The sequence below is a fragment of the Malaclemys terrapin genome, chromosome 2 (genome assembly GCF_027887155.1).
Source record: "Malaclemys terrapin pileata isolate rMalTer1 chromosome 2, rMalTer1.hap1, whole genome shotgun sequence".
In the NCBI taxonomy this organism is placed as follows: domain Eukaryota; kingdom Metazoa; phylum Chordata; order Testudines; family Emydidae; genus Malaclemys; species Malaclemys terrapin.
This window is the reverse complement of record NC_071506.1, coordinates 29,133,348-29,147,063: the sequence shown is the minus strand read 5'-3', so window position 1 is coordinate 29,147,063 and position 13,716 is coordinate 29,133,348. Positions and strand designations below refer to the sequence as shown.

The 13,716-nt window shown below is 37.5% G+C and overlaps 1 protein-coding gene across 4 annotated transcripts in view; it reads right to left on the bottom strand.

Moving 5' to 3' along the window:
• Positions 1-13,716, bottom strand: part of CSMD3 (CUB and Sushi multiple domains 3) — a 1,152,075-nt gene that overhangs the window by 448,366 nt on the left and 689,993 nt on the right. For all 4 annotated transcript variants that reach the window (XM_054020295.1, XM_054020294.1, XM_054020296.1 and 1 more), the window contains one exon: positions 9,928-10,116. In XM_054020295.1, coding sequence (XP_053876270.1) covers positions 9,928-10,116 — 189 coding nt within the window. The remainder of the gene's footprint in view (positions 1-9,927; positions 10,117-13,716) is intronic.

Here is a 13,716-nt window from a genome sequence, read left to right as displayed (position 1 = left end):
ATGAATGAATGCATGGCTGCGCAAATGGTATCAACAGGAGGACTCTGGATTCGTTGACTATGGGTTGTTATTCCAGGAAGGAGGATTGCTGGGAAGAGATGAGGTCTACCTGACCAAGAAGGGGAAGAGCCTTTTTGACAGCAACTTTTCAATCTAGTGAGGAGGTGTTTAACCAAAGTTCAGAGGATTTATGTATCAAAAGCCAAAAAGTAGGTATAAAAAATGGTGACATTGACATAGGACTTCTAGTTGGGGAGAGGAAAACGTAAATTACACAATAGGGTCAAAGGAGTAAAAAGAGGGAATACACAGGGGGAAATTTGCTCAATATCTATACACCAATACAAGGCAAATGGGGAATAAACAGGAAGAACTGAAAGTTGTAGTATACAAGCTAAATTATTAATAGATTTCAAGGCCTAAAGGGACCATTGTGATAATCTATTCTGACCTCCTGTATAACAGACAGAGAACTTCCACAAAATAATTCCTAGAATATATCTTTTAGAAAAACATTTCATCTTGATTAATAAATTGTCAGTTATTAAGACTCTACTATGATCCTTTTAAAATCGTTTCAATAGGTCTTACTGTTAAACATTTATGGCTTATTTCCACTCTGAATTTGAATTTGTCTAAGTTCAACTTCCAGCATTATACCTTTCTCTGCTAGATTGAAGAGCCCTTTACTAAATATTTGTTCCCCGTGTTGTAATCAAGTCATCCCTTAACCTTTTCTTTGTTAAACTAAACAGATTGAGCTCTTTGAATCTATTGCTTTAAGGCATGTTTTCTAATCCTTTAATCATTCTCATGGCTCTTCTCTGAATCCTCTCCAATTTATCAACATCCTTCTTGAATTCTGGGCAATAGAACAAGACACAGTATTCCAGCAGTGATCGCACCAGTGCCAAATATAAAAATAAAATAACCACTCTACTCCTACTCAGAACTCCCCAATTTATGCATCCCAGGACTGCACTAGCTTTTTTGGTCACAGTGTGACACTGCAAGCTGATTATCCACCATGATCATCAAATCTTTTTTCAGAATCACTGTTTCCGAGGATAGAGTACCTCATCTTATAAATAAGTCCTATGTTCTTTTTTTACTAGATATATACATTTACATTTAGCTGTATTAAAACACACATATTGTTTGCTTGCACTCAATTTACCAAGCAATCCAGTTTGCTCTGACTCAGTGAGCTGTCCTCTTCATTATTTACCACTCGCCCAATTTTTGTGTCATCAGCAAACGATGTCAGTGATTTTTTTTTGTTTCCAGGTCATTAACCGAAATGTTAAATACTGTAGGGCCAAGAACCAATTCCTTGTGAAAACCCCACTGGAAACTCTTGATAACGATTCCCAGGTTACAATTACATTTTGAGACCTATCATTTAGCCAATTTTTAATCTATTTAATGTGTGTCAATATTAATTTTATATTATTCTAGTTTTTAATCAAAATGTCATGCTGTACCAAGTCAACACCTGAGAGAAGTCTAAGTATATTATGTCAACAGTGTTACCTTCATCAGCCAAACTTGTAATCTCAACACAAAAAAAGTTCTATTTCTAGAAACCTATGTTGAATTGCATTATTTACATTACCCTTCTTAAATTCTTTATTAATCAAGTCCTGTATCAGCCACTCCATTATTTTGCCCGGGATTAATGTCAGACTGACAGCCCTATAATTACTTGAGTCATCTCATTTACCCTTTCTAAAATTGGTACAACGTTAGCTTTCTTCCAGTCTTCTGAAACTCCCACACTGCTTCAAGTCTTATTGAAAAATCAGCATTAACAATCCAGCAAGTTCCTCAGCTAATGGTTTAAAAACTCTTGCATGCAGGTTATCTGGACCTGCTGACTTAAAAATGTGTAATTATGACTTAACTGGAATTACAGAGAGTTGGTGGGATAAATCTCATAACTGGAATATTGGTATAGAGGGTACAGCTTGTTTAGGAAGAATAGGTAGGATAAAACAAGGAAGGAGGTGTTGCATTATATAACAAGAATAGATATGTTGGTTCTGAGGTCCAGAAGGAAGCAGATCAGATGAAAGTCTTTTGGGTGAAGATAGAAGAAGAAAAACAGGGGTGGTGTCATGGTAGAAATCTAGTACAGACCATGAAATTGGGAGTAGGAGGAGGAGGTAGATGAGGTTCTAGAACAAAAAAATAGAAATATCCAAAACATATGGCCTGGTAGTAATTGTGGATTCTAACTTCTCAAATATCTGTTGGAAAAGTAATATGGAAAAACACAAATTCACAGCTTTTATAAGCATACTCTTCACTCCATCGTCCAAGTCATGAATGGAAATATTGAATAGTACCAGACCTAGGACAGACTCTTGCAGGATCCCACAAGATGCATCCCTCCAGTTTGATGGCAAACCATTGATAACTACACTTTGAGTATGGTCTTTCAATCAGTTTTGCATCCACATTATACTAATTTCCTCTATACCATATTTCCCTAGTTTGCTTATGAAAATGTCAATAGACTTACTAAAATCGAGATATCATATCTACATCTTCCCCTGCCCTCCCTCCGCCCCGGTCACTAGGCCAGTAAGCCTGTCAAAGAAAGAAATTACGTGTGGCATAATTTGTTCTTGACAAATCCCTGTAGGCTATTCCTTAAAAGCCTATTAACCTCAGGTACTTATAAACTAATTGTTGAATAATTTGCTCCAGTATCTTTGCAGGTATTCAAGTTAGCATGACTGTTTTATAGTTCCCCAGCTCCTTTTTATTCCACTTTTAAAGATAGGTACTATGTTTGTCATTCCCCTGTCCTCTGCAACCTCACCCATTCTCCATGAATTCTCAAAGATAATTGCTAACAGTTTCTAAGAGTTTCCATAAATATATTAGGAGCAAGAGAAAGACACAGACAAAGGAATGTGTAGGTCCACTACTTTTAGCAAAAGAGAGCATAAAGAACATAAAGAATATGGACAACATAAAGAAGTTTGAAGCGCTTAATAACTATTTTGCTTCAATCTTCACTAAAAAAAGGTAAATTGTGACCAGATGCTTAACATAATAACTATTAACAATAAGGAGGAAGGAACGTAAGGTAAAGTAGGGAAAAACAGATTAAAGAATATTTAGATAACTTAGATGTATACAAGTTGGCAAGGCCTGACAAAATTCACCCTAGGGAACTTAAAAAACTAGTTGAAATAATCTTGGAACTGTTAGTGATTATTTTTCAGGTGAGATCCCAGAAGGGCACACATTGTATCTATTAAATATCTAGATGGAGCGTATGACGGAAGGTCTATCCTGGGTCTATTCTTCTTCTTCAATATTTTCATTAATGACTTGAATAATGGAGTGGAGAGTATGCTTATAAAATTCATGGATCACACCAAGCTTGGAGGAGTTGCTAGCACTTTGAAGGACAGTATTAGAATAGAAAATGACTTTGGAAAATTGAAGCATTGGCATTAAATAAATAAGATGAAATTCAATAAAGATAAGTGTAAAGAACTGCATGTAGAAAGGAAAAATCAAATGCATGACTACAAAATGGGGAATAACTTGCTAGGCAGTAGTACTGCTGAAAAGGATCTAAGGATTTTAGTGGATCAGAAGTTCAATATGAACCAGTAAAGTTATGCAGTTGTGAAAAAGGCAAATATAATTTGGGGCTGTATTAACAGGAATGTTATATGTAAGACACAGGAGATAACTGTCTGACTCTAGTCAGCATTGGTGAGGCATCAGCTGAAGTATTTTCCCCTGTTCTATGCACCATACTTTAAGAAAAAATGTACAAATTGGAGAGAGTACAAAGGAGAGCCTCAAAAATGATAACACATTTAGAAAACCTGACCTCTGAGAAAAGGTAAAAATAACTAGGGATGTTTAGTCTTGAAAAAAATATATTGAGGGGGGGACCTGATAGTCTTCAGATATGTTAAGTAGTGTTATAAAGAGGTTGGTGATTAATTGTGCTGCATGTCAACTGAAGGTAGGACAATAAATAATGGGCTTAATCTGTAGCAAGGGAGATTTAGAATCATAGAATCATAGAACTGGAAAGGACCTTGAGAGGTCATCTAGTCCAATCCCCTGCACTCGTGGCAGGATTAAGTATGATCTAGACCATTCCTGACAGGTGTTTGTCAAACTTGCTCTTAAAAATCTCCAATGTTGGCGATTCCACAATCTTCCTAGGCAATTTATTCCAGTGTAACCACGCTGACAGTTAGGAAGTTTTTCCTAATGTCCAACCTAAACCTCCTTGACGTAATTTAAACCCATTGCTTCTTGTCCTATCCTCAGAGGTTAAGAAGAACAATATTTCTCTACTACTCCTTGTAACAACCTTTTATGTACTTGAAAACTGTTATTGTGTCCCCTCTCAATCTTCTCTTTTCCAGACTAAACAAACCCAGTTTTTTCAATCTTCCCTCATAGGTCATGTTTTCTAGACCTTTAATAATTTGCATCTGAAGATGTGAGGTTTTTACCCACGAAAGCTTATGCCCAAATAAATCTGTTAGTCTTTAAGGTGCCACCAGACTCCTTGTTGTTTTTACAGACTAACACAGCTACCCCCGATACTTAATAATTTTTGTTGCTCTTCTCAGGACTCTCGTCAATTTATCCACATCCTCCCTGAAATGTGGCACCCAGAACTGGACACAATACTCCAGTTGAGGCCTAGACATTAGGAAAACCTTTTAACTATAACTTTAACTTCTTAACTTTTATAACTATACTATTCCTATGCTCTGGAATAGGTTTCCAAGATGTGAAATCTCCATCACTGGAAGTTTTTAAGAACAGGTTAGACAAACAACTCTAAGGGATGGTCCTGCCTCAGTGCAGGAGGGCTAGTTGACCTCTCAAGGTCCCATCCATCCCTATGTTTCTATGATTCTATGATACACCTTGTAATTTTAGGATCACATACTTTTTTTTTTCCCCTTTAGCGACCCAACCTCATTCAGAGCACAGGGTGGATGGTGCTAACAGAATTAGGGTGTTGTTTTTTTTTATATACTCAATGTGCAGAAAACCTTATCTACTGCACACGCTCCATGCTCTGTATTGAATAAGGAATTATTCATTTCTTCATGGGCTTTTCTATTTCATTCATCACTATAACATGTAAGCACTGAACAAATATAAAATATTTTATAATTTATTTTCTTCCAGGGAATAGGAAGGGCTCCATCCAACATATTTCTTCTACTTCGAAGAGGAGCCAAGGCAGAGATATTCTGCTTCCGACTCCTCTCCACACCCTGAATATTTACACACACTCCATGGGAAGAGTTGCTACAGGATTTTCTCTCCCCAGAAAAGTACGGTTTAAATCAAAATGTTGTTGATGCAAGTCCACAGGGCAAATGTTCACTTCCCTAAGGTCCAGTCTAGACCTAGTCCTATATATAAATCACTCCAAAGTTAAAGATTCAGCAATTAAATTAAAATTAATGTAACCATGAATTGATTACATTTACTAGAATAAATACACTCAATCCTGCCTTTAAAGCATATTTATTCAATGGACAATTGCCTTTTAGCAATGTGCTCTAGAGAAAAAAAAATCTCATTTACTTGATGAATTGCATGCTAGTTCAGCATCTTGAAGAAGAAATGTGTCACAATGTGTAAGGTTATTGCACAGCAGAGCATATTATTCACAGAGAGCATGTTAACATTGTTTGTTTTAGATGGTAAGCATCTAGTGCCTAGCAACATAAGAAAACATTACCCCTATATATGGGGTCTATTCAGCATAAATTAGTTTTTCTGGTTTGGAGGGCTAAGGGAGATCTACAGCTCTTCACTCAAAGAGTGTGACTGTGATTGAGATACCCTATTATGAAGTGTATCCCAAAATGTCAGAATGCCAGCTTCTCATCCACCCTTTCATCAATGCAAATCCTTACGATCAACATTTCATGGCACCTCCAAATGAATCTCAGCTTCAAACCTGAATTGTTTGCTGAATTAAAAAAGTCAGGTGCCAAGCTGATATATACCAAAAACTGCAATAGGGAAGATCATGAATAATGCAATAATTTTCTTCATAATAAACTATGCATTCCTGAGTCAATCAGCTTCTTGATTATTTTCATTAACCTTTAATCCTCAAAAAGAAGAACAGGAGTACTTGTGGCACCTTAGAGACTAACAAATTTATTAGAGCATAAGCTTTCGTGGACTACAGCCCACTTCTTCGGATGCATATAGAATGGAACATATATCGAGGAGATATATATACACACATACAGAGAGCATAAACAGGTGGGAGTTGTCTTACCAACTCTGAGAGGCCAATTAATTAAGAGAAAAAAAAAAAAACCTTTTGAAGTGATAATCAAGATAGCCCAGTACAGACAGTTTGATAAGAAGTGTGAGCATACTTACAAGGGGAGATAGAATCAATGTTTGTAATGGCTCAGCCATTCCCAGTCCTTATTCAAACCGGAGTTGATTGTGTCTAGTTTGCATATCAATTCTAGCTCAGCAGTCTCTCGTTGGAGTCTGTTTTTGAAGTTTTTCTGTTGTAAGATAGCCACCCGCAGGTCTGTCACTGAATGACCAGACAGGTTAAAGTGTTCTCCCACTGGTGACAGACCTGCGGGTGGCTATCTTACAACAGAAAAACTTCAAAAACAGACTCCAACGAGAGACTGCTGAGCTAGAATTGATATGCAAACTAGACACAATCAACTCCGGTTTGAATAAGGACTGGGAATGGCTGAGCCATTACAAACATTGATTCTATCTCCCCTTGTAAGTATGCTCACACTTCTTATCAAACTGTCTGTACTGGGCTATCTTGATTATCACTTCAAAAGGTTTTTTTTTTTTTTCTCTTAATTAATTGGCCTCTCAGAGTTGGTAAGACAACTCCCACCTGTTTATGCTCTCTGTATGTGTGTATATATATCTCCTCAATATATGTTCCATTCTATATGCATCCGAAGAAGTGGGCTGTAGTCCACGAAAGCTTATGCTCTAATAAATTTGTTAGTCTCTAAGGTGCCACAAGTACTCCTGTTCTTCTTTTTGCGGATACAGACTAACACGGCTGCTACTCTGAAACCTTTAATCCTCAGTTTTCTACTTCCTATCCAATATCAGCAGATATTAACTCTATGGGCAATTTTGTATAATAAGAGTAGTGCCTTCTGCTCTATATATGTGATGTAACAGTAAGCAACAGGATTTATACTGAACAGACCCTAATGCTAACCTAACAGATTTCTTCTAATAATACTGTTATACAAGATGTTCTACACCCATATAAATATTTTTATTAATGGGGTAAAGATAGGAAACTAATGCTGAAAAATACCTCAAATGTAATCAAGAAAGGGGTGATAAGAACTGTATCAGGCCTTCCCAATGCAATAACCAGGCTGAGACAATAATTAATTGCTGGAAAACATTCAGAGTGAAAATTTCATGTGAACACCATCTCATCTGACAGGGAGTTCATTGTAGCTCTTGTTTCAAAAGAAGACCTTTTATACAAAATGTCAGATGTAGTACTGGGCAACACTTTGAATTTGCCATTCAAACCTCTCTTCATATCCATATACATAGTCGTCAACTCTGAAGTAGTATTGATGTATGCTGAGGCTGCCAGAATGGGAAACAGGGTTCAATGATAGCCCAAGTACACAGCAATAAAGAATTTAATATGTTGAGATTTGGGAAAATTCAGTCTTGTGGAAGTCAAACACAAACAAAGTGACTCTAGATCTCAGCTCCTTCTGAAGTTGTATCTGCACCTGAATTTTTACCGGAAGTTAAGTGATTACCCATTAAATGGATACCCAACCACATTTGTACCCTAGACGGTGGATACAAAGCTGGCTGGATTGTCGGGTTCAACAGGTAGTGATCAACGGCTTGATGTCTAGTTGGCATAGGGTGACCAGAGAGCAAACATTGAAAATTGGGATGGGGTTAGGGGTAATAGGCAATTTTATAAGACAAAGCCCCAAACATCTGGACTGTCCCTATAAAATCGGGACATCTGGTCACCCTAAGTTGGCAGCCGGTATCAAGTGGAGTGCCCCAGAGGTCGGTCCTGGGGCCAGTTGTGTTCAACATCTTCATTAATGATCGGGATGATGGGATGGATTGCATCCTCAGCAAGTTCACAGAAGACACTAAGCTGCAGGAAGAGGTAGATACACTGGAGGTTAAGGATAGGGTCCAGAATGACCTAGACAAATTCAAGGATTGGGCTTAAATAAATCTGATAAGGTTCAACAAGGACAAGTGCAGAGTTTTGCACTTAGGATGGAAGAATCCCATGCACTGCTACAGGCTGGGAAGTGACTGGCTAAGCGACAGTTCTGCAGAAAAGGACCTGAGGATTACAGTGGATGAGAAGCTGGATATGAGTTAATAGTGTGCCCTTGTTGCCAAGAAGGCTACCGGCATATTGGGCTTTATTAGTAGGAGCACTGCCAGCAGATCCAGAGAAGTGATTATTCCGCTCTATTCGGCACTACTGAGGCCACATCTGGAGTACTGCATCCAGATTTGGACCTCCCACTACAGGAAGGATGTGGACAAATTGGAGAAAGTCTTGTGGAGGGCAACAAAAATGATTAGGGGGCTGGGGCACATGGCTTATGGGGCGAGGCTGAGGGAAATGGGTTTATTTAGTCTGCAGAAGAGAAAAGTGAGGGGGAATTTAATAGCAGCCTTCAACTACCTGAAGGGGGGTTCAAAGAGGATGGAGCTAGGCTGTTATCAGTGGTGGCAGATGACAGAACAAGGAGAAATGGTCTCAAGTTGCAAAGGCGGAGGTCTAGGGTGGATATTAGGAAAAACTATTTCACTAAGAGGGTGGTGAAGCACTGGAATGGGTTACCTAGGGAAGTCATGGAATCTCCATTCTTAGAGGTTTTTAAGGCCCAACTTGACAAAGCCCTGGCTAGGATGATTTAGTTGGTGTTGGTCCTGCTTTGAGCAGGGGATTGGACTAGATGACCTCCTGGGGTCTCATCCAACCCTAATCTTCTATGATTCTATGATTCTCTCCTGGAATAAATGAGGGGTGGGAGAGAAGATCAGACTAGAGCTGGCTAAAATATTTGGATGAATAATTTATTCATTGAAAAGTGCAGTTTTTGCAAACCTGAAACTAATTGTGAATTTGACACAAATTCACCAAATAGTTTCAGACGATATTTTTTTTCTTACACAGGAGGAGGAAGTGCTCACTGAGGATGTGGGAGAGACAGATTCAGTTCCATCCCCCCCCCCACATGTGATGTGGAACAGGGACTTAAACATGCATCTCCCACCTCCTAAAAGAGTATAGGGCTATAGCGTACTCTGGAGAAAGTCTATCTCAATCTCTCCGGGTTAAGCTGTTCCACTTTATCCACTGTTATGTGGGGGACATCAGCACCGCCTCCTCCCCACAATTCCTGTCTTGTGAGTCTAGTCCTTTAAAAATTCCCAGGAGTAAAATATTTCATGTCAAATGAAATGTTTCATATGACCCAAAGTGGACTTTTTTAATTTGCCAAAAAATTCGGAATTATTTTGATTCTGTTGAACCCAAACTGATTTTTTTCAGTTCACTGGCAGTTCTGATTAAAAAAACCCAGCAACAACAACTCAGTTATTCACCCAGCCCTTAGTAACATGTTAAATACCTTAAGTTAATTGGCAAATCAATTAACAAGGTAAAATACGCTCTAACGTAGATATAACCGCTATTATCTACAGGTTCAATGAGCTGCTTCTATATTTAAATAAATATTTCTGTACAAAATGGTACATTATATAAAAATGCTTCTTTGTTCTTAAACTTAAATACTTTATATTGGCACATCAGAGTTCCTAATGTCTCAGAAAAACACATACATGGCATAGATACATTTTTATACCTAGTTAATTCATTCTTACCATCACAAGTTGGGAGTGGGTGGCTCCACCAATGGTTTTTTTCACATAGCAGAGGCTCTTCATGGCTCAGCCTATATCCTTGATCACAACTAAATGATACAGTGGAACCAATAGAGAAGTCATGACCGTAACGACGTCCATGAACTGGTATGCCAGGATCCAAACAAGAATAGGTATTAACTGTTACACCTGGAATGCAAAGGAAACATGACAAAAAACTAAGTACTGTATTTTAAAAAGCATTCAACTCTGCTGGAAAAAAATAGCAAACCTCTATTATACACATATTTAGCGAAGTTATCTTAGCCTATGCTTGTGTGTGTAACTGAATAGCCTAACATCTTACATTCACTTGTTATGTGATCTGCTGCAGAAACAGAGAAGAGGAGAAAAGGAGCCGAAGAGGAAAGAAACAAGGGGCTGCTTAATTTTAGATGTGTCACAAAATTCAAATCTTTAAAATTTGTTTCTCAACAAGAAAGACTGATTATACATAATTCCAGTATGAAAAAACAGAGAGGGAAAAACACAAAAGGAAAAAACAAATCTCAGAATTTCAGTTAAGGAAACAAAACTGAAAGCTCATTAATAGACCATATAAGAATGGAAATGACATTTCAGAGAATTCTAGCTACAAACAGAAAGGCATCTATTGCAGAAAGCAAACATCAATTTCTGATTTTATTTCCTAGTCAGAATCTTATAGGGTTGGTTAACTGGCTAGTTGATTAGGCATTTTGTTTTGTTTTTGTAACAATCCAAAGAATACATTTTACTGCCAAAAGTGTTATAACTGAAAGAAAACAAACCAAAAACCTTAACAACTGAATCTAGGAAACTCCTCCAAGATCTTTGAAGGAAAAGCATGATAGATTGTTTTGCTTCTGAAATCAGTACCAGTAATGGAATAAGTATTGGAATAAGACCTTGAGAACATGACCTATGAAGGAGGGCTGAAAGAATTGGGTTTGTTTAGTTTGGAAAAGAGAAGACGGAGAGAGGACATGATAGCAGTTTTCAGGTATCTAAAAGGGTGTCATAAGGAGGAGGGAGAAAACTTGTTCACCTTAGCCTCTAAGGATAGAACGAGAAGCAGTGGGCTTAAACTGCAGCAAGGGAGGTTTAGGTTGGACATTAGGAAAAAGTTCCTGTCAGGGTGGTTAAATACTGAAATAAATTGCCTAGGGAGGTTGTGGAATCTCCATCTCTGGAGATATTTAAGAGTAGGTTAGATAAATGTCTATCAGGGATGGTCTAGACAGTATTTGGTCCTGCCATGAGGGCAGGGGACTGGACTCAATGACCTCTTGAGGTCCCTTCCAGTCCTAGAATCTATGAATCTATACTTAGAAGAGAAAAGTTAAAGCACCAGAAAAGGGAAGTGTGTAGTCCAAGACAAAGAGAATGGTTGGGCAAGACCTTTCTACTCTACCCAAGCAAGGTAGAAGAAAAATAATTTAAACAGTACAGAAAAACAAAGGCAGAGAAAGGCATTAGGTACCAATAGGATGGTGGAAAAGCTGGATGCTGTAAGGGAGCCATTGCTAACTAATATTACCCATAGGGGAAATTCAGTTAGAAGCTGGCTGCTCTGAAGAACATAAGGTGAACCAGGAAGAATCAGATGAGAAGGGAAAAAGCACAGTAGGAGTATGGGACAGCTACTACCCTGTCAGATACTCTTAGTGGATAGTCAACAGAACAGTTACTAGTGAAGCATATTTCTTCTTTATAAAATATAGTGTTAAGATGTATATTCTGAACGTGTCATGTTATAGTTTGAATACATATTTCATTGCCAATATAATTATCTTAGAAAATAAAAAATCTTATTAAAAAGACAATTTTAAATAAAATCACAGATTTGGTTCATTTCTAATAGAATGGACAAACTACTTTGGTAATACATTATATTTAATGGATTGACTTTGTCTTCTGACTTTTTTCAGTTGTAGTAAGTGGAGACTTTTGCCCCTCAAAATATATGTATATGAAATTGATGGAGCTTTTTTTATATTCTGCACCCAGGACAAAGCAAATAGGATAATGTGCGCTGAAATGGTAGGAGCCTTGGAAGAATTTGAATGGATGCATACACAATTCTGAATTTTAGCTGTGATTACATGAGACACCATTTATTAGCGTGCATAAGGAACAGAAAGAGTATCAGAAAGCTACTCTGCATATTCAATTTATATGATTCAGGCCCTTGATTTTAAGCACGTGTTTAAGGTCTATTAAAGTTTTGGGCTTATGTGCTGCCCCAACCGGGGATGGGCTTAAGTACATATGTAACTGCTTTCCTGAATCAATGCCTCAGTATTTTGGTTATTGGGAATGGAGGGGAGCGAAGGGTTATGCCACAGCCCTGTCTGAGGCTCATCAAGTTCCTATCTACTCTATGATAAAACCTATATGAAGAGAAAAATGCATGACCATGAATCTGGAAGATAATTCCTCTCTTCCCTCCCCAAAGTACAATATTGCTTTGAGGGAATACCTGAAATACTGTCTCCCTTATCTGTCTATGATTGAGTTATGTATTAATATATTTTATATAGTTATGCAATACTATATGGGTCTCAACTATTACTCAACTTTACACATTTAATTAGATGTAATTAAATGTCAAGTGAACATTAACTTTCTTCCAAGAGAAATTGTTCAGGTCATTAATGGAAAAATATTCCTTAAATGATAATAATCTGGTCCAAAAATTGATATATTTTGACAGTAGTTCTGCATGCAATTTTTTTTATTATACTGTTCTTATTTTTTTAAACTAATAATTCATGATACTATAAAATATTATGATGTAGAAATACAGAAAATAAAAAGTACTGCACAATAGGGCACACACATTGTGTTTAGTGATAAGGTCATCTAAGTTACTTACCAATAACTTAACTTCTCTAATGGTATTATCTCCGCAGATTCTCACTCTTGGATTTGTATGGCAAAGAGTGTGACTGCAAGAGTGGAGATCTGTGAAGGCAATTCTACATAGGAGAAGAAGTGCTTTATAAAGACCCCTGAGGGTCTAGCTGAGATGAACCTTTGTGAAGATAGTTCAATTTTGTGGCCAATCAACCATAACAATTTCCTTTAAACACTTCCAATATGTTCCATATGTTTCCAAACAAGAAATAATATTTCTCTGCCCTGTTGGGCAGAGATTCACAATTCACTTCCCAGCAAGCTGAAGCAGGGTACAGTGAAGATATGGTGTGCTCAAATACTGAGCAGAGACAGTGACTTGTGTCACTCAACTGTTATTCCTCCAGATGAATAAGGAAAGGCACTGATAGATTTTGATGAAGTACCATCCAGTCTTTCTGGATGAAAGGACATTGGCCTTTAAAATACATCAAGGTGGGTTAAAGCTGAAAAAAATGAGGAGATCCTCAATTATCCATCAGGTACAAGAAAAACTCCAGAGAAGGGAAACACAAAACATTTTATAACTGCTAGCAGATTTTCTTAGATCAACTGCTGACACTTTGAAAGCAGGCTTCACGTAGTGCCTACAAGAACTTGTAGCAGCCTGAACTTTGTACGATAGAAGTTATCCGTATAAATTGTACCTTAACGCCAGTGTCGTTACTTTTCTGCGATAATGTAAAAGGGTCACAAACGATCTTAAACAATAAGATCATGTGGGAATTATTCTCTTGTAGTGGTTCCAGTAACCATTAGTGTGGAAGAAAAAAAGTTGGAAGCAGAAGATCTACATGCCTGATGTTAAATAGAAGTTGAGTACATTGAAGAAATCATTCAAGAACAGCTTAT